Source organism: Amia ocellicauda, chromosome 8 (genome assembly GCF_036373705.1).
Source record: "Amia ocellicauda isolate fAmiCal2 chromosome 8, fAmiCal2.hap1, whole genome shotgun sequence".
Taxonomy (NCBI): Eukaryota; Metazoa; Chordata; class Actinopteri; order Amiiformes; family Amiidae; genus Amia; species Amia ocellicauda.
Genome location: NC_089857.1, coordinates 18433351 through 18454588, shown reverse-complemented (window position 1 = coordinate 18454588; position 21238 = coordinate 18433351). Strand labels below are relative to the sequence as shown.

At 36.5% G+C, this 21238-nt stretch overlaps 2 protein-coding genes across 5 annotated transcripts in view; both read right to left on the bottom strand.

Annotated features, from left to right (window-relative positions):
• The window catches only part of LOC136755558 (sodium-dependent phosphate transporter 2), a 68334-nt gene extending 63251 nt beyond the window's left edge, over positions 1-5083 (bottom strand). For 2 of the 4 annotated variants that reach the window (XM_066712249.1, XM_066712253.1), the window contains exon 1: positions 4684-5079. The gene's annotated coding sequence lies outside the window, so the exon portion shown is untranslated. Of the gene's footprint in view, positions 1-4683 lie in introns of all 4 variants that reach the window. The other 2 variants (XR_010817684.1, XM_066712254.1) reach the window with 2 other exon arrangements.
• A 2738-nt stretch (positions 5084-7821) lies between these two features.
• On the bottom strand, positions 7822-14934 carry LOC136755559 (albumin 2). The gene is made up of 15 exons (XM_066712255.1): positions 14843-14934; positions 14396-14450; positions 13653-13785; positions 13141-13352; positions 12726-12861; positions 12528-12625; positions 11720-11849; positions 11255-11475; positions 10693-10825; positions 10352-10449; positions 9805-9949; positions 9434-9657; positions 9004-9136; positions 8229-8280; positions 7822-7979 (listed from the first exon to the last, which is right to left on the bottom strand). The coding sequence occupies exons 1-14, from the start codon at positions 14898-14900 to the stop codon at positions 8239-8241; spliced, it is 1818 nt and encodes a 605-aa protein (XP_066568352.1). The 5' UTR covers positions 14901-14934; the 3' UTR covers positions 7822-7979; positions 8229-8238.
• Between the last annotated feature and the right edge of the window lie 6304 nt (positions 14935-21238).

Below are 21238 nucleotides of genomic sequence, written 5' to 3'. Positions count from 1 at the left end.
CTTCATTTTTTACAGGATACCCCCATAGATGTCAGTGAAGTACACATCCCCCCATTCCATAACTATAGCAAAGCAATTGTCAAAAACTGCAATACCCATTTATAATATATTGTAAATACACTTTTGGAGACTTTAAATCGGCACCTAGAAGCCCTCTTATGTTGCTGACACACAGACCACTTTTTATTTGAGAGAGTAAACAAAAACTGTGTTACAGCTTTAGTCTAAATGTGTATATATACAGTATATGGTGTTTACAAATATTAGGCCTACTTTAGGAATTAGGAATTGCACATGGTCCCCTCTAAGTACGTATCACTATTGAATCCCATATGGCTATTCCTGAAGCTAAGCATTTTTGTTTTTAAATTTACCCTTTGATCTCAGTAGGGTACATTTCAGAATTTGTGTAGTACAGATTGACATCTTGCTAACTTTCAGATTGAGATTGTTAATTTTAAATTAAGGATTTAATACAGATAATTGAGATTGAACAGAGTGCTGTGTAACATTTCTCTTCACTGTTGTAGCCTTCGGAAAAATGTAATGATTGCAGAGTTCTATAAGATACAGATGTACTTCTTGATCTATTAATTGAGACCCGCAGTTGGTTTTGTAAACACATAAAGGGTCTCCGCTTCCCTAGGATATTTATTTTGCATTACTGGATTGAGTTTCTTCAGGAATTAATTTAGAGCATTTCTGATTGTGATTATCTTTCTGGCACACTGCCTGCCACACATTGTCCCAAGTCAGTCATTACTTGATAAACATTGGCACATGCTCTCCCACAAGACCAATTTACACTAACTGATTCAAACGTTTCTGGATTAAGAGTAAGGTGTATTATTTATTACATTTAAAGCCATAATCTCCTGGGAGTCACTTTCATGCACTTTTACATGCCACAATGCTCTTCAAATGACCAGCAGTGGGCCTGCTTACTGCATGTTCTCCAGTAACAGAAAGTAACGTAAAACCGGTTTGAGGGTATCTGACGTACGAACACGAGACAAAAACAAAACACAGCAGTAACAAATTGTGGGAAGGGTGTGGCTTCAGAACATCTTGTTTTATGAGGGTACACTAGTTGCTGTGAGGACACCGGAAAGTAAGCATTCTTGCTTGCTTTGTTCAGACTTGTAGAACAACTGGAGTTAATGGTTCTACTCTCTATCTAGCAACAAGTAACAACTAGGCTATATAAAACACTACTGCTTAGAACATGGAAATTAGTGAACAATTTTAATTAAGAATAAGCAATTTAAGTTTCTTAAGTAATTTAAATAGCACTATTGTTTAAATATAGGCCTATACAACAATATTCACTAACCTGAAAGACAAACCTAACAGTTTTCCTAAGATTTAACGGAAGAAATTAATTGAGAAATCTTGTATTATTCTACAGCTGTCCAAAATGACAATTTGATTAAGCAGATTTGTTTCTCAATGCTTTTAACTAACTTTTCACGTTAATTTAATCCACTAGAATAACGTGTCTACTTTTGATAACGACCAACAAACAAAATCCAAGATGCATTAGGAATGTCTTTTCTCTGTCATCAAGCCAAAGCATTTCTTTCCAAACACAAGACGCTGTACATGTACTATTATTATGTACATTGTGTTCTTTGAGGACACGAGACACGAATACCACACATCTATTAAATAACAAACACCTGCTTACATGGCAAAAACAGGTGCTTCACTGCCATCTGCTGGGTAGATCTTCATAATGTAAATAGTTTGAGGAGTGTAACTCAAAGTTGAAAGCCAAGAGGCTAACAGGAAGACACAGTACCCACCAAAGACATGAAAAGGCATGTACAACTGTCGGTCATTTACCAAGATTCACAATAAATGTTTTGCTATAATTCAACTGTTCACAACTCCTTCCTAATGCAGTGTGGCGTCGTGGTCAGGGCTCTGGACTGCTGAGCGGAAGGCCGTGGGGTCAATCCCAGGTGGGGGACACTGCTGCTGTACCCTTGAGCTTTTTTTTTTTTTTTTTTTATCTAGATTGCTGCGGGAAAAACCCAGCTGTATAAATGAGTAATTGTATGGAATCAATCACGAGAGATCTTGTAACAATTGTAAATCGTTCTGGAAAAGGGCATCCGCTAAGAAATCTATAATAATGAATGCTATACGGGGAGTCTGCGTTGCACCTGTGGCTATGTAAAGGCTAATACTGAGTCGTGACATTTCGTGCTCAGTGGCACAGGCAGGGTCATGGGAACTCCAGGGGTAAATCCTGTGCAATATAGAGTCGTCACAATCTGGAACAAACCAGAACAAACCAGCGATGTGGGTGAAGCTGAAAATTTGGGAACATTTAAAAATAGACTGGATATGATCCTTGGATCACTTAGTTATTAATGGGCACCAAACGACCGCGATGGGTCAAATGGCCTCCTCTTGTTTGTAAACTTATATTTAATTACATGCATTATAGAACTGCTTAACTGCTACCAAACAAGCAAATATTTTTAAAGCAAGGACACCTGCGGCTGCACCAGAGCAAAAACAGGATAACTGCATTTGTTTTACGCAGTGTACATATGCTGGCTAGGTATTGGAGCTTTTCGTATGTCTTCCAATAGAGTTGCCAGTCTTCTAAGAGGAATGTACTAATGTTTGTACACAAGGCCAAAATAGACAATATTTTCCCACTTGTTTCTTAGGTATTCTGTTCAAACAAATTAAAAAAATGACCAGAAGAGGCACAGAAACAAGTCACTCTTCACATCCTGTATATTTTTTTGTCAACATCCCCTGTCTGAACTCCAGAGGAGATGACTGGATCATTGTGACAGTGTCAGGGTCCTCTGAGGTTACAAACTCTCTCTTGAGTTGGGGTGCCAAAGCTGGCCCAAAGCCTGGGATAGGGAGTCAGGCCTAAACTGGACCTACCAAAGCTGGTGTGCCAACACCTGGATGTCAACTTTGAACCAGTACCACCAACTCCATCTAAAAGCCACCAGGTGAACTCTCCTAGTTTTCAACGAGAAGCGTGACCAAATAAAATAGTTGGAGAAAATACACCCAGGCTTGCGTTAGAGCATCAAACCCAAGAGCCAAATAAGTTACAGGAATGTCACTTAACTCGGTAATGCTTGTTTATAAAGTATAGCTGCAGCTGGCCTAAGGAGAAAAGAGTCTACTGGAACTGGGTGTTATGCCGTCACAACTTCAATTATTCTACTCATTCTGACTTCTGTGCAATCAAAACTATTACCAGCACTGTGTAAATTCAAGTACTGCATTTGTCTATGACCATGGCATGCATTTAGAAAGATAATCTCTTCCATTAAATTGTAACACTAAGACTGAATAATCCTCCTTAGCTGAAGAAACTCATTTATAGGCTACTCTGTCTTCATAATCTGCAAAATCGATCTTTTAAAGGCAAGAATAAAGTAAGATGGTTAGTAATAAGTGGTTTAATTAAAAGATGGCTTTGAAACCACTAAACGGACAGCAGTAATGTAATTTTAGTAATACTGTAAGCTTACAACACTTGAGAAAGATTATTAGGAAAAAAACAAAATGAATAAATGATAGGAAACACACTCTACGGACAGTTACACTCATAATTCATCAATGTGCCTCTTACTCCAGTGTGCAGAAAGACCCACATGATTCATATTATAGCTGTGGATTTGTATCTCCCAAATATTATTTTAAAGATTAGTCATGGTTATTACTTTTATTGATGTCTTGATTATGAACCAAGCAAACAAATAGGGAACCATATGGTAACAATCCTGCCGTCTCATGTCATGTTTTTAATAAAGTTGGTCAATAAAGAAATGTCTTTTCTAGTGGCATATATGGAAACAGCTGCTATGACTCGTTATCACAATCTGCGCAGACAGTACAAGGTGACCTTTCTATAGGGTGTCCAAAACCAAATTCAAAGGCTTATCTGGAGGACAAGGTGTCATCTTGACATCGGTTTCGCAACAATAAGACATTTGCAATATCTGGTTAATACAGCTAGGAGTAATCGGTTGCACCATGTTAATCCAACATTTCTCACCATTTTCTCTCATGTATTTATTGTGCTATATATGTGAAAAATAAAACTACTGTGCTTACTATCACCACATTATTATAACCCATTTCCTACTGCTGCTGCTGCTACTACTATTACTATATAATACACATCTGATGGGTATTAAGTTAAGTATAGCCTACTCATAGCAGTCACGACACAGGCAACGTGAGAGAATCGCATATATGCATGTAACTACAATAAACCAGATTTTCCTTTTATTCAATGTCGTTTTAAATATTATTTCCACGTAGAGATGCAAACCCCCGTGTCAAACGATGACTTAAAATCCCTGGGTCTGACAAACCCGCGTTTACAAATGCAATGGCAGGATTGATGTCAACATGCACGTCGGGTTACAACCGACACACGTGTATTTCACTCGCCGAGGAGGCAGGCGTGATCGATAAGACCAGCCATACCTGCGACACTATTGTTTTTTATGATGATGATTAGGATTGTTGTTTAACACATACAACGTGTAAATGCCCGAGATGCAGCGAGGCCTACACCCGTCAATCTCAATGACTTCCTTGCTAGTCAGTATTTGTACAGGATCCCCAACACGCCTCCCCGGCTGCCGAGCATCGGACCAATCCAGCCTTTAATGCCATTTTCCTACTCACCGCTCAATCTGATCGATACGATACGATATGCTCTCCCTGTCCGGGCTGTCCTCTCTTCGGTCCCCCCCGTGTCTTCTGCCGGACCAGCTCCAGTCACCGAGACCACCCCAACACCGTCAGAGCATTTTGTGGAGAAAATGGCCAGAGCAGAAGCGTGCGCGCAGATCCAGCGAGTGATGTGCAGCCGGGAGGGGGTCTCGCCGTCTGCCGCCCCGACTCGGGAGAAGAAGGAAGTGCGTTGGGTATGACATTCACCCAGCAGCAGCAGCAGCAGGGAGGGCGTGTTGTTTTACTCATTCATCGAGGGGATGGACGGAATATCGGTGGCGTTCTCGAAGCGCAGATTTCGGCATCTCTGCGCAGATCTGCACGCGTACAGCGATCCCATTGGTGGAGCCGCGCAGAACTGCGGGGATCTGCGCTGCTCGAACGCGTTCCTGTTCCTGGCCATGTCGGGTCTAGTTGGACAAAAGTAAACCGCAGAGTAGTCAGATATATTATTAATCAACGTAAACGGAACGAGACTTGTGACTTTCGAGAAGTATGATAAACTCGTTTAAAAATAGCAAGACGGCAGTGTGGACGTTTTATGGAAGACAAAGGAGCCTCTCTGTGTAGCGCACATGGTGTGTGTTGTACGTCGTTATAATGTATATATGTATTTGGGTAGTTGTGTCTTGCAGTAAAGCCCATACTGAACATGCTGTGTGCAATCAGCCAGGTGTTCTTGTTTTTTTATTATTATTCACTTTTTGGCCTCGCACACGTTGCCATGTGGGTCGCGTCCGTGTAGCGCAGATGTCCGCAGCTATGCGCAGATCTGCGCCGCTCCACCAATGGGATCGGTGGGATTCTGTGGGGGGGAAAGTAATGCAAGTTGAGTCAACACCCTGCAGGGGTGGGGTAAAGCCACGATTGGAGAAAAAAAAAACCGCTTGCATTCCCGAAATAGTTTTTTTTGTTTTTGTTAAATGAACTCCATCAAATTACATACCACTGAGATATTCATCATACTGTTCAAATTATTAAAATGCTAGACTTCATGTTTGATAACTCTTTCTTTAGGTTTAATAAGCGGGAAACTTCATGTATGTATGGCTGCTTTCACAGACCTTTGTTAGCACTAGTAGTCTAGGACGACTCTACCTTTATTTATTCATGCAGAAGTGCAAATGTAAAATATACAGTTAATATAAAATGCAAGTCCTATATCGTAGTTCTAGAAGTTCTAATAGGTAACAAGTGCAGACAAGATGCACTGAAGTCATAGGTAAGAGCTAAAGGGAATGGGCCATAGGGGAAATCACAAACAACAGAAGTACTAGCAATGTTTAAAAAACAATGTAAAATAAAATCTAAAGTAACACTGAGCAGTCCATGACTAATGCTAATTGGGTATAGAAGGCTATCCATACCAAAATTAAAAGAGAAAATAATACATTAATAAATAAATGTAATAAATCAATCAATTCATACATAAATGTTGAAATAGATACATGGACATTTATCTATACCTGTTGATTTCAATATGTATTTATTAATTCATGCATTTATTTCAGCATTTATTTCGTTGATTTTAATTTCCTCTGTGTATTTATTTTTCATTTTAGCATGGATAGTCCGCCATAATTGGGTCTGTGAAACAACTCTTACATTTGTATTCTGTATGTAATGCTTGCTGTCGTCAATTGTATAGCCGTCGTTGTTTATATGCTGTCCTGTTGAGGAAACCAGAGAAATGTATTAAGTCAGGCGTCCAAGGAGTAGAATAATCTTCTAGTACTGCTAGTCTAAACCGTTTTCACACGTTCAAATAGGCAGTTAATAAAGTTATGACAATCACTAGTCTATTTCAATACGGTGCAGAATTTCAGAACATGTGGATTCAAACAGTTTTGCAGATGCATACTGCAGGAAAGGCCTTGTGAATTAAACAATTGTGCCACAATGTAAAGCTTGGCTTAGTAGAGTCTTAGTAGGTAGTCTGCCTACATCGATCTGTACTGGCTGAAAGTAGGAGATAGGAAGACCAGCAGAACATAAGTTATAATGGTTTACAATAAGTAATAGGAATGTGAACCAGTATTGCTGCTTTTTTCTAAGAAATCATATAGGTTTTAATTTTGCAATGTTCCTCAGATGATAAAATTGTGCTTTCACAACAGTTAAACTGGGCATCCACACAGACTAATAAACGCACAGTAATCGTATAGATTGTTCACACACTGAAAGAATACGAGAAAAGTTGTTTGCCCAGGATATGCATTTTAAATAGTTTTAATTAATGAAGGCAATCCAGGCAGTATATATTTGGGTGTCACCTGCATAAGACTGGAAGCCGAGGTAACTTTTTGATATGTAATCTTCGAGAGTGAATATAAACAAAAAACCTTACATAACCTATTTGGAAAGTAGATCATATCATATCTGATCATATCTTGTGATCCACAGTGTATAAAGCAGCAGAAGCGCTGAGCAATGCTAAAATACACAAAATACTTTGAAAGCCCAAAACAAGGTCACTGCACAGCCTCAATAGGGCAGCCTTCTCTGATAACCATTTCTATCAATCTGATCTGGTAGCTGAGTAACCACAGCTTTTCTGATTGATTTCACAAGAAGAGACATGTTTGAAATGGTTGGGTCCTGGACTGTATTTCTTGAAAAGGGAATTCATTTCTTATGGTGAACCTTTCCACGTCAGACATAAATACTAAATACATCAGACTTTCCAGCGGATTCATGTAAGAGCCGCCACCAAGACTTATTTCTAGGACTATGTTCTCTTTCTCTAGGATTATGTAAATCTGTTTATGCATTTTGTGCTTGATGTCGTGGGATTTTTTTTTTTTATGTAAGAGTTTGTATTGTATATCTATATGAATAGTGCTTATACATTCATATCCTATTGTCTTACATATCAGTTATTCTTCACCGTTAAGCTGCATTATCCTAAATACAAATTTACACTGATGGAACTGTACCTTTTAACACTTACTTGTTTTGTTGATATGCACCTAATTGCAAATGGCATCCCTTAACAAAATGGGGCCAAACAGGTATTAGTACGCTATATAATTTATACATTAAACAGATTAGATTTTTTTTTGAGATGTGTAAAACAAACGAAGAAAAACATTTTGTAATTACTTCAATTTATTTATCTTTTGACTTTCAGGAATATTACAGCATGTAGACTCTTTACAGAAGCACTGTGAATGTTTACATTTTGCAAATCATGCATTAAAGGTGCAAGAAAATGGTGCCAGTGTAGCTTCCTTGTCTTGAAATGAAACCTGCAATAACAAGAGCAAAACCCAGCATAATAAAACAGAAAAGACAGAGAAAACATTGAAACTAATAAAAGGCTAGTTCTTAAGAATGAAGGCTATACGCCCCCAAATAAAACTTTTGAAACTACTAAATCAGTGGTGTATCTTTAGTTGTTTTCTTGAGGGGTGTCCTACATGTTATGAAATTGCAGTTTAGATTTTTACCCATTTAAAATAATGCAATAATAATAATAATAATATTTAAATATTTACCATAAATCCATTAGGCAACAAGTGCTTGACTGTCAATCACCAGTTGTTTTCGCTGTAAGAAGGAAAAATCATACAGATAATCAACAACAATTAATTATTCTAATAAAAATAATTTCAAATTCTCAAAAGAAAACTATTTTTTTTATCAACAGACTAGTCAGTTATCACACCTGCACATACGCTGTCCATTACCTTCGACTGTGTTTCTTAGTTCAGTCCAAATCCTTTCCCAATGCAATTTTAGGCTAGTTGCATTTTTTTCCACTGTCCTTAAAAGCTCCCTTAACATTTAAATGGTTGACTGTTGAGACCATACATTTCAATATGGTTCTTTTGTCCGTTTTATTTGTCTAAGGTTGAGTCTGGTTGTGTGTTTAGGATTATCATCATGTTAGAAAGCATACCATAAACCCACCAATCACCTTCATCAGGGTGTTATATAAATAGAGTTATATTGAGGAATTCCTTGATGACATTGCTAATAGGAGAGTAGTATTTCGAATAAGAAACAGTTGTAGTAAATGCAACTTAGTTTGCATTTTCTTCAGAGAAGCTTACTAAAGTCTCATATGAATCAATAATTTGTGCCATTTCTTTTCTAACTGCCTAAGTGAGCTTGTTAAGTTGGCCCCATACCATTGACCATTAGTGAATATGTTTTTGTTTTGGAGTAAAATGTTAAAGCTTACAAAAAGGGAAATAAATACACCATGGATATACAAGATCTTCCTTTCTAGTTTTTTTAAGTTCCTAAAGTGAATAACAGAAACATTACCCCAGCTGCAAAGCAAGCTGCGATGTCAGCTTCAGCACAGCATTTGGTCTTTAGGTCATGGAACGATGTTATTATTTTTTGAAGTTTCTCTGCTGGTATAGTAGTCTTCAGTCTCACTACAGTATAAAGGAGCCTATAGAGGAAACAAATACATATTAAAACACAAAAAACAATTACACATTTTAAAACAACAACACTGCAGATTAATAACTATATTAATGAAGAATATTAAATTAATGTAGGATTCAATTAGTTAATGTATAGATCAATTGTACAAAATATACAACAAAACAAAATGAGAGCAGGCAATAGCTTAAGAAATTACACAAAATCGAAACCATAACAACACATGGTGGTTTCGAGGTGTTTTCCAACTGGCTCATTTTGTATCTGGGACTTATGATGTGGGGGTCACACTTGATTCTCTCACCTCTTTGCTGACTTGAACAAATCTTTTGGTGTCCCGTGACACAATCCAGGTCCCATGGGAAACAGGTCTTCTGAAACTGCTGGTGGCACAAACTCTGTGTCAGGTTTGATCTCGCGAAGGCAGGGTCTTCTCATTGAGTAGGATTTGTTGCAACAGTGTGCAATGTGAGCATTTATGGTAGCAGGGTCATAATCTACACAAGTCTGATCAATAGCATTGGTCAGCTGTAAAGAAAGAGAAATATCAGTATTTCAATTAGACAGAAATACATATTTAACAGGAACATTTAGTGTCAAGTGACCCCTGGGTAGGAATAACATCATATAGCAACGAATAATTGAGCATGCTATGAAATAGAACACAAGACTCACTTTCTCCTCAGCACAGGGAAGCAAATGATGGTCGAGATCTTTCTCTCTGCAGCAGTGATCCATGACATCAGCTATTTTATGGGCCACATATTCCACGCCTTCAAAACCAGCTTGTGGCATTATTCTTGTATACTGGACAATCATCCTGAAATATATACTTTCCTTGTATTACTGGGCTACAAAGAGAAGCTGTAGATCAAAGCAAGTGGAAACATCTTGGGGAGGCCTTCATCCAGCAGTGGATCGATATAAACTGATAAATATATATATGTTGTCAGCTTGTCTGAGGCTTTTTAGACAATTGTATATCTTTCTCTATAAAATAAATTGTAATGTTGGTAACACACATTATCCTACATTCATAATGGTAAAGACAGCATTGACATGAGATTGTTTAGCTGGCTAAGCGCTCTCGGTTTTCTTCACATGAAATCATATTTATTTATCAGCGTTTCATATAATTAATTCATACACCAAGAGCCCAATTTACAAAGCTACATCTAAGCTGTTCCTGTACATATATGTGCATGAAAGTCGATTTTCTTACTGTTTTTCAAATGCTTCTTCCCCCTTGGTGGTCTCAAAGGCACACATATTTTTAAAGTGCAGTAGCTCAGTCTCAATAGCCTTTGCTAGTTGTGCATCCTGTTAATTCAAGATAAGTAACATGTCATCGGATATATGAGGTAAAGCAACACGGAAACAAATAATCATGACGTTTTTCATGTACAATTGTAAATGTATAAGTTGGATCTAATTGTGCGACCAAAGATGTATTTTTCACCCATGGATGACGTGGATATTATCAACCTACAATATGTTCATGAATGCCATTTAAGTCTGTGTATATATTTCAGTATTTCACTCTTAATGATTGGTATGACATACAGCTGAGCCATAGCAGGTAGGAGGATCATCAGTCTTGCAGCACTTTTCCAAAACCTCTTCATAGTTTTTGGTTATCCTCAAGATAATTTGTATAGACAATTCGGGATGCCTTCTTGAATATTCATAAAGAAACCTGAAAGAAACAAAATAAATAATCAAGTTGTTAGTAATAACAAAAATTACAATAAAAATGTTCAGCCTACAGGGCAAGTGTGACTGTGACTTTGTCAAATAAATGCATTCAAGCATTCATCTTATAATTTGTAATATTTTGTAGATTTCCTTTATATGTTCAATGTCTAAAAAAGGAATAGCAGGGGATTAGTTCCAAAATATGTAGATTTAATTTCTACACACAATATGGTAAAAATAAACTAGTCAGGCTAAGGTGTCATCCAGTTCTGTACGAAATCTGAAATCCTGAAATGTTTATCTCCTCTTTGTTTAACTTATAGGTTCAAAAGTCATTCGATTATGGTTTTACTTTAAATTAGCATTATCATAAGAATTGTTTGTCTGGTTTTGCCTCGTTCTTCGCCTACTATATTTTGCATTCTCTTACTTTCCAATATACAAATCACGGGCTTCTGCGTATTTCTGACAGACATCTTTGTCTTTGATGAAACCTTCAACTTTAGGTGACAGGCCCTCAGGTTTGTCATCCGCCTTCATTTTCTCAATGCATGCCCCCCGTTCAATTATAGATGCCTTGCAGCACTCTGCAAAGTGTTTGGTGCGCGCCAGAACTTCATGATTTGCGCAGTATTCATCGATCATGTGTTTCTGCAGACAGAAAAGGCAACGATGAAATGACAATGCAACCACCTGCTTGATGTTTACTAATCTCAAAAGGAAAGCTTTACTTAACAAGGCACCGTAATAAGTCGTAAGAAGATAAATGTGTCACAAATGAAAAACAGAGTTAATAAAGAAAATGGCGTGTATAGAAAATGTCTCGTTCCTCATGTCTAAACAAAATTGCTAATTGTTCTATTGGAAGCTTAGCTACATAGAAAGACACACCTACCCTTTCTTTCATGCATTGAATCATATCACCACTGCAACAGGTGGCTGTCACATTTGCAATTCTCTCAGTAATAGCCTTGACTTCTGCAAAGGTTGCTTGTGGCATCTTCTGACTGTATTGCACCAGTTTCCTGAAATGAAAAACAAATTGACACTAGCTACATGGAATAGATGTATTAGAAAGTGCTAACTGTGGTAAGCAGGGGGGGTAAGGACTTTGAATGGTTTATGATTATTTTTCTTGGTAAGGTTAAAGTAAAAAAAAAAAGTTTTTTAAAATTGGTTTGGGAAATAGCTGTGATTGATCTCCCATAAGTCACCGCACTACCCAAACAGACCCATATGCTGGACAATCTGTCATTTTCTGAAAACAGCATTTCAGATTAATCAGCTGTGCATTCCTGGCACAGCTCTTTTAATTAAATATAGGGACTTATGTTACTTGTTCAGTGAATACTGAAGTTTTAATAATTCATTTTCACTTGACACTATACTTTTGTGTTAGGTTCCATGTCAGTTTGCATTCCATTGTAGTTGCACCTTTTGCATGTTTAGAGTATATAGTAAAAACAAAATCAGTACATCAAAATGAGGAGTTCCTTCCCTTGGTATTAAAAGTTTTACTGCTACTAGCTTTTGTATTTCTTCAGTTTCTAATGCCATGTAGCAATCTTTACCTGGTGATTTAATTATTTCTTCATAGTATAACAGACAAAAGTATTAAAAGCTATCTTGCTTGAACATGTATATCGTTCCCATCCAACATCTCCGATCTGCAGTGTTCAGAGGACAAGGAGTCTGATTCTTACTTGGCCATGAGAATCCGCTTTCCAAACGTATGATAAATCACACATGTAGATTTCAACTCGGAGACACGGTTTTCAATTGCATGCTTAAAACCAGCCTTCTAAGGAATGAATGAGAAAAGATGAAGGTTGTATTAAAAATGTAGTTAGATTTAAATTGGTCTTTTTCTTAATTGCATAATTTGAATTTGCTTGACTTACTTTGTCATCGAAGCAGGTATGGACACCTTTGGCATCTTTGCAGCATTCTTTGATAATTTTTTCATATCCTTGAGCAATTCCTAATATGACTTGTGGCTGCAGAAGAACATGACGCCTTGCAAAGTCATAGATAAAGCTAGAAATAAAAAAAATATTTAAATTTTTTCATAACAAATTCAAAATTTGCAATTATTTTTCTGTAATGCGTAGAACAGGAATGTTCATGTAAATTGATCTCCAGGCCTCAAAGCCTAGTTGAAGTGGAAATAATGTTTGAAAAATCTTAATCACCGTCTTTAAAATATATCACCACTAGATGTCATACACATCTTCAATGATTAAATACATGAAAAATCATTTTATAATTACTTTTTTAAAAAGAAGAAATTAATAAATTAAAGTAATAAACACTTACTGGCCCATAAATGTCGAACTGTCTTTTTCATAGTCTGCACACTTTTCACTTTCTGGTATATCAGGTTTTAAAGAAGCATCGTGTGGAATTTTGTGTTTGTGGTCGACAAAACAATGAGTTCTTTGGGTGCCATGTAATTTGCAACAGTCATCAAGACCGTTTTTCTCTGTGATTTCATGAGAAGCGCATATCGCACTCTGGAAAAGGTCTGCCTGCGAAGGGGAAAAGATACAATCCATAATGGTCATTCACTGTGATGTGTAATTATCTATTTGATTGAGGACATCAGGACTTTTCCTAAAAACATATGCTCTACATACATATGATTATGTACTTCTTTATCAACATGGCATCTATCTATACATCTCTAGTGTTCTCCCTTAATAAACCATTCTTAAGAAAACCTCCTTAATGTAATATAAATTATTTGCACTATTATATCTAAGGAAAGGCTGTGTGGAGGTGAACACACATTCAGACTGGCTGTCTCTCCAGCAGTAGACTGCTCTTACCTCCTCTCTTGAACAGTCAGCGCTGGGCTCAGCTCCACAACAGGACTGTGCCACTATTGCGCTCTGGATGAGCAACGGCCTCAGCTCCTCATAAGTGCTCTTGGGCAGATTCTGAGCCAGCCCGACCAGAACACTGGCAGGATACATAGAAACAATTATTATAAATACGTATTTCCCTATATGTTACTACTCTTCCTAACATTGCGTTCAGATTGCCATGGCTACTTAAATTGGTATTGGAGACTCTCTCTACGTGGAAGTGCATTGTAAAGCAAAAAGTGATTCCTTACCAGTTCTTGGACCTTAACACCGTGCATTTAAAGTTTAGTATAAAGCATTACAGTTATCAATATGTTAAGATTATCTTTGTTTCCTCTATATCAACTAATCTCTTATTTATTTCCAGGCCAAATAGAAGTTGAAATGGTGAGGGATACTTGACCAGCATAGACTAAGGCTAATTTTCTGAAGTTGTGTGCACCTCATCTGATACTGCAGAATAATAACATGGTTAATCCCCCAAGTTAACTACCACTAAATGTGAGAATTTTGGCTTATTCTTTTTCCCCATTTGAAAGGTTAACCCTTAAGAACCCAGTATGTCATACATGTCCCAAACATTTCACATGTTTGGAAAAAAACAAACATATCCCAATTCACCAGGCCTCTGTATGTGACTTATATATCATACAGGGTTCCTGAGAGTTCAAATAAACAAAATCATATTTTTGGATGAGACTTACATGGCTTTGAATCCCTGTTCCTTTACAGCAGAAACAAATTCACAGACCCGGTTTGCTGCAGATGAAAGAAGAAAGCAGAGATGTAACCTATGTAAAATTTCAAACTGTAAATCCATATAAAGAGAGCACAGTGGTAGGTGTGCACGGGTTGTTTTAAGGCTAGAAAGAGACAACAAAAACAATGTGAATAAGGTAGTAAAGTGAAACTGACAAAACCTTTATATCTTTCTACAGTGAACTGTGCAAAGCTAGCACCATTCTGAGAGCTGCACAGATTATTTTCAGGATAATACATGCATTTTGTGTATTAAGAAACAATTTTTCAAAATTAAATCCCCAATTATAATAATTATTATTATAGTAATCACAGATAATAACAATAATGAAGTATGTATCATAGCATACTTACGAAAACAGTAAATGTGATTTATTTAAATGTGTGCTTACCAGAGGTCTGAGGAAAGGATATAAAAATTACAAGTGAAATTAAAGTTACCCACTTCATTTTAAAAATGGCTGATTGTCCCACTTTACAATTGAGGGATGGATTCACAAAGAAAAGCTGTCTATTTATAGAGGTTACAAGAACCATAAAAGTAAATCATTAATCTGTGATGGATTTTTTTTTCTCCAAATGTTATCTATTTGGCATTTGGAAATGTGCAACAATGATTGACAATATTTAATATGTTTCACAAGACTGGGCTGAGGAGTTCCTGTTGTCCTTCATTGATCTTGTACCAGTTCAAAATACCTTTAACACAGTAAACATCTAAAATATATTGATACACTGAAATAGTAGTATTACTAATAGTAGTAATAATAATAATATATATATGTTACTCACTTCATTTTAAAAATTGTTATTTGTCCCACGTTACAATTTAGGGATGGATTCACATAAAAGAAAACATTTATAGAGGTTGCAAGAACCCATATATAATATATATTTTTGGCAAATACAAGTCAAGGAAAATGTATAACATCACTGACAATTCATTGAAGAGAAGAACAAAAATCAGGAGCTTATTTTACTTATAGCTATCAAATTGAGCAAATTTGTCAATAAATATTATAGGTTTTTGTTCCTCGACTCCTTAAAGAATTAAGGGGACAAACAGAGAACAGAATCACATGAACACACATCCTTTTCACTCTCACAGTTTTTTTTCTGCTACATCAATAAACATATGGACACTTCAATTTTTCAAATGTTCTCAAATGTTTTGCTCTTAAAGATGCATTTCAATCAACTATTAAAGCATCCATGATCAAATGAAAGTGGGACCACCCGCCTTTTACAGAAAAAAGCTTTGAAGGTTCTCCAACAAGTATTTTTACATTTAAATGTTATTTCAATTGAACAGATACAATATCAAATTCAGATGTTTTTTATGATTTTGCTTCTTACAGTTCTTAAATGCTGCACCAGTGCATTAAAATCATTAATCAGATTGTAATTTTAAGTAAATTAAAGCTGTTTTTGACACAGTTAGCGTGTACTGCACATTTTGCATTCTTTTTGGTGTCATTATGCTATAATCATTGTATGGGTTAAATAAATAATTGGCACGTTATTAATCAATTTTGGAATTCCGTGGGAGTATTTAACTTCCATACATCAGGTCACTTTAACCACCTCAGTCTGGGTCACACTTGCAAGGGGAATTGCCAACTAATGCTGTACTGCGTCACAAAGTCACACTCTGACTGTAGTGGTCGCGTATAATCTGATGAAGCTAAATAAGAACCAATTGCACCCTCTTTAATATATTTAAAACTATTCTTAATGTACTACAAGAATCCACCAATCCCAAGCTCCCAGATCTGTTCATTGAAAGTGTATTTATGAATATGACACATACAGCATATAGGGGAAGTGACCCAATTAAGCCCAATTAAGTGCTCTTTTATTTTGAAATACAAAAAAGACAGAAAGTATTAGAAGGAATATTTGTTTCACAGCAAATGTGCAAAGTTACTGTCATGTTACTTTTTATTTGGAGTCAATCAAATGTTTTGTTCTGTATGACTGTGCTGCCACTGTGCAGCAGACTTTTTAGAAGTCACCCCAAAACTTTGCTTTATAAGGGGCCCTCCCAAGAAGCCATGTTTCTTGAATTTGGTGACCAAACTTGGTGAATATTGATAAGAATTATAAAATGAAGAGATTAATACATCAAATGAAACCTTATATGATGAATTTGCTTGGTATTTAAAAGCACTATTTTGTATTTGAAAATATACATTTCCTGAAAAGAAATTGAGAAAACCTGTTGATGACCATAGTAAATAAAAAAAAATAGATGCTTCTTCAGATAAAACAATATTTAATAATCATTTTTTATAATCTTAAAATGTAAGTTAAGGAACAGTGTCCATAAGAAGCCTATTAGCACATGGCTTCAAAGCAGAATAATTATTGAATTTGTTCTACCAACAATAATAAACATGGTCTAAGTAGTTAATGTAATGTATTTTATTTATTATAAAGATATTACATGTTTACATTAACTCTATAAAATGATTGAGGTTAATTTCCCATGGACCACTGTTATTCTTAATAAGCCCACTAAGCCCAGAACTCATTTTACCTCATATTAAAAAAGCCTTAAATTAATTAATATTACTCAGAATACATCCTTTTCATTCATGAACTTAACTACTTACCTTATTTTTATTATGAGGACAAAATGGGTAGGCGGAGAAAAAAACTTATACGGAATGCAATAAATAACATTATGAAAGCTTGCTGGGAATTTCGTGTAGATCACAGATGGACAGAGAATAATAATTTAGTAGAGTAGTAGAGTAGAGTGTTTTGAGAAGCTGTTTTTGTCAAACATCTCTGACATGGGACTGCCAAGAGTTTAAATTTTTGACGGTCATGTGTCAGATATTTCCCTGGCATTTGCGACCAAGGCCAGAGAAAATGGGCTTGTGCTTTTCCGGCTCCCCTCTCACCTCACCCACATCCTCCAGCCACTGGACAAGACAGTGTGTGGTGAAGTCAAAAGAAGGGATGCACCGATATCAAAATTCTGTTTCGATAACCGATATTCACATAATAAGATGGGACGATACTGATACCAATATTTTCCTATTATTTATTGACCTATAGAACGGGAGCAGGTCGAGGGGGAACTGCATTGCAGTTCGTGTGCGTCATTCATATTTTGTTAAATCCACACAAGAAGAATAGAAATGCTTAGTTGCTTAGTTAGACGCAATAAAAGCCGCTCCATCAGACTGAAATATCGGTCAGAAATATCGTCCATTTTAAAGCAATCGGCCGATAGCCGATATAGTAATTTTTTGCCATTTTGGCCCAATACTGATTGGTGGCCGATCGATTGGTGCATCCCTAGTCAAAAGGTAATGGAGGAAAGGACTGTGCTGCCATTCCCGTGTTAGCAAGGACAAAATTTCAAAGGAGGAATTCCTTGTACTTTCCATGGTCAGAAAACATCATCAGCGGCTTTGAGAGCACCGGAATATTCCCTGTGAGCCAGAGCCGGGTGGACAGACAAGTGTCCACAAATCATGCTCCTTTTTCTGAAGCACCTGTGCAGACTTCCACAGCCCCGACAGCCCCGGCCCCAACCCCAACAACCGAGCAAACTACCTCTACATGTGCAACAATCCAATGTGATGGAAATTAGTCTCAGATAATATAAAAATACAATTTGAATTGTTTAGGTTGGTTATTTCAGATCTGAATTCAATAATGTATAAAATGTTAAGTGCTTAAATCAATACAAATTGAAGAATTTACTGTTAAAACTCTCATGGGCTTATTTGGGACACGTGGGCTTAAAGGGTACATATGCCCACTCCGGACTTTTGCAATTAAATAAGTTAATTTAATTTAGTAAATGTATGACAAAATCTACCACAAGTGTTTAGAAGAGAGATTCATCTTTGATTGAATACCCACTTTATTGGGGAAGCAATTCACATATCTATAAGAAAACTTTGATTTTGGTGGGCTTAATTGGGTCACTTCCCCTAGCAAATGGACAAAAGTCAATAATACAATCAGTCAGTAATGCAAATTGTGTAATAAAGTAGAAAGGGCAAAAATAATCTTTGAAATGTAGAAGCAACATTGTAAAGTTAAACTTCAAAAGTCATAGTATTATTTGGTTTGAAAGCCTGCAAACATTTTGTTTAATTTTTAACTAAACAAACTGATCTGGTTTGATTACAAATTTGGCTGCTGTATTCCAGTGTGTATAAACTGAACCTTGATCTATCACCATATTTGAGAGTAGGTTTCCTAGGGATAGACCAAGTCAAATTTGACCTACCTGCAAATCTATGCCCTCTAGTGGTTTAATGTCAGAGCCCAGTTTCAACTACTTATAATTACAATGCAGTAGCGTATACGTTTTTAAGTTAGGTAGGTCAAAGTTTTGGTCTAGGCCTACCTGCTTATTTAAACAATTAAGATTTGTTGAGTCAGATTTTTGATGCATTACAGTTTTTCACAATCATTTATACGTTGAAACTGGTTCTATGTACAAATACTAATTTTAGTATAGTACTCGATACACATTACCACCAGAAAATAAACCTTAAGCAGAACAGTAATAAAACTGCATGTTAATTGTGAAATACTTTTACTCATATTAATATTTTTCACCATATTCCATTAAAACAACAAATCATAACATGGTTAACGGTTTTGATTTTTCAAGAAATGCTGTTTAAGTAAGTCAACATGCCTATCTTCTTGTAGGTTGCAAAATACATAGCATGGTATGCTGATAACACATAATTGAGAAAGCAAACTGCTAAATCTGCAATGAAGTGAACTAACAAACAATTTCAAGTGCAAAATAATAGTCAGCAAATTCACAATAAAAAATGAGGGGCCTAATCTCTATACTTTACACTCTCCATTTGAAACCTATTGTACTTAAAATCCCTGAAAATTGGGAAATAATCTGTATAATGTGTTTGTTAGTTTCCCCTCAAAAACAAAAACTGAAATAATAATTTACAAAAAGTTATCAATTAGGCTCTAATTGTTTCACTACTGGTATTTTTTTTGCAAGACACCTGTGTTCATCTGTGTTTTGCAACATCGCTCTTTGTGCAGCTATCAGTCACCATGCCTCCACCTCCATGCCACCCTTGACCCGAAAAACACAGGCCTTGATGGTGTACAACAGGGGTTCCCAAAGTGCGTCCCGGGGGACCAAATGCAGCCCTTGAGGATGTTTGGTGCGGCCCCCCAAAGCCAACCTTCAACCACTCCTTTTCTGAGCTTTTACTATATTTTTACACTTTATTCAAAATTGCACATGTAATTTGGGGGAAAATAATTAAACCAAAATTTAAATCCATAAATGTTCCCTACTAGAAATGTATAGGAAATTAAAAGGTATGATTTGGGACATATTTCGTTTTCATCTGTGGTTCATTTTCTACTGTGGCCCTCATGCCATGCAACCTCCGGAAATTGGTCCTCCATCACCAGACAAAGGGAACCCCTGGTCTACGAGATGCTCTGTTCCCACAGGAGCAAAGGGAGCTGGATGGTCAGAGCAGCCCTGTTACGTTGTCATTTCCAACGTGCTGCTCTGGTTGTAACTCGTTCACTGACAACCCAACAGTCTCTAATCTGTTTCTTCTACCGAACTCACCATTCCTGAACCCCATGGAGGAGTTTCTCAGCATGGCAGTGGAAGGGCCATGACCGAAATCCCTTTTTAACAGGAAAACCTTTTCCAGGCTATGGAGGAGGCTTGTGGGGATATTGCTTTGCAGTCCTGGCTGGGGTGGATGAGGCATATGAGGGAGTATTTCCCCCACTGCCTGGCCAGGGGAAAAATATTGCCTGTGATGTAGATGAAAACCTGCAGTCAGGACATGGAGGCCAAATGGTCTGCTTTTTACCCAAACGCTTCTTGACCGTTAGCAAATTCAGTTGAAATTCTGAAAATTCTCTCTAACAAAATGTACACAGATTACAGTAGCATGCTGTTGCAAAGTGCAAGATGTATACTAGTATTACTGAAAACCCATTTAATAATTGTGTTTTCATTGATCTCACTGGTGTGTAATGGGTATTCAGTAGGATCTATTTATTTGATGGCAGAGTTTAATTGAGATGGAAAATAACATGTTTTTGAATATAGAGCATCTAATTTTGTCTGAGGCTTCTGAGGTTTGGCCAGTATGGTGTGGCTTTTGTGTTTTGCGTAAATAGAGTATAATTTTAGGAAACGTGTGTAAATGGTGGTGAAAAACAAAGCTGATGACCCCCATATTTCTAAATGTTACTACATTTCAAAATTGGTATTTACATTGTTTTAACTTATAATGAAAGCATACTCTTAGTTTATCCTATCTAAATAATAAAATACATTTAATTTAAATTTCCCATTTTAATTTGAAAATTATTCTCCTGTAATTGAACTCTCTGATCTGAAAATGTGAATAAACAATGGAGAATTTAAGATAAGCCATAACCTTTAACTTCAGATCCATGTTAGTCCAAGTGACCAAAGTCTGAGTTCTTGTTATGATAGTCTGGGGATAATTTTTATAGAGGTTCACAATGTTTCTTTACTCAGTACTTATCACACAAGCAAACGTGGGTTCAAATGTAAAAACATTTGGATTTAAATGTAATTAAATGACAAAACTTTGAACTATGTACACTGCATATTTGCATATTTTGAACAACAAGCATTTAAAATTATGAGAAAGCTTAAAAAAAAAAAAAGTAATTTAAATACTTTGTATTCACTTGTGTATGACCATGGTCGTAAGTTTGTCTGCAACATTGAGAAGGACGCTGCTACCCGTTTGTTGACTTCCCCCTCCGCCAAC

Excerpts from the sequence above, each read along its gene's own strand:
- LOC136755559 (XM_066712255.1), bottom strand. The coding sequence starts at position 14,900 with ATGAAGTGGGTAACTTTAATTTCACTTGTAATTTTTATATCCTTTCCT. Across the intron at positions 14,451-14,842 it reads ATCCTTTCCTCAGACCTCTG|CAAACCGGGTCTGTGAATTT; the intron begins GTAAGCACACAT and ends TTTCATCTGCAG. Across the intron at positions 13,786-14,395 it reads GAACAGGGATTCAAAGCCAT|TGTTCTGGTCGGGCTGGCTC; the intron begins GTAAGTCTCATC and ends GTATCCTGCCAG.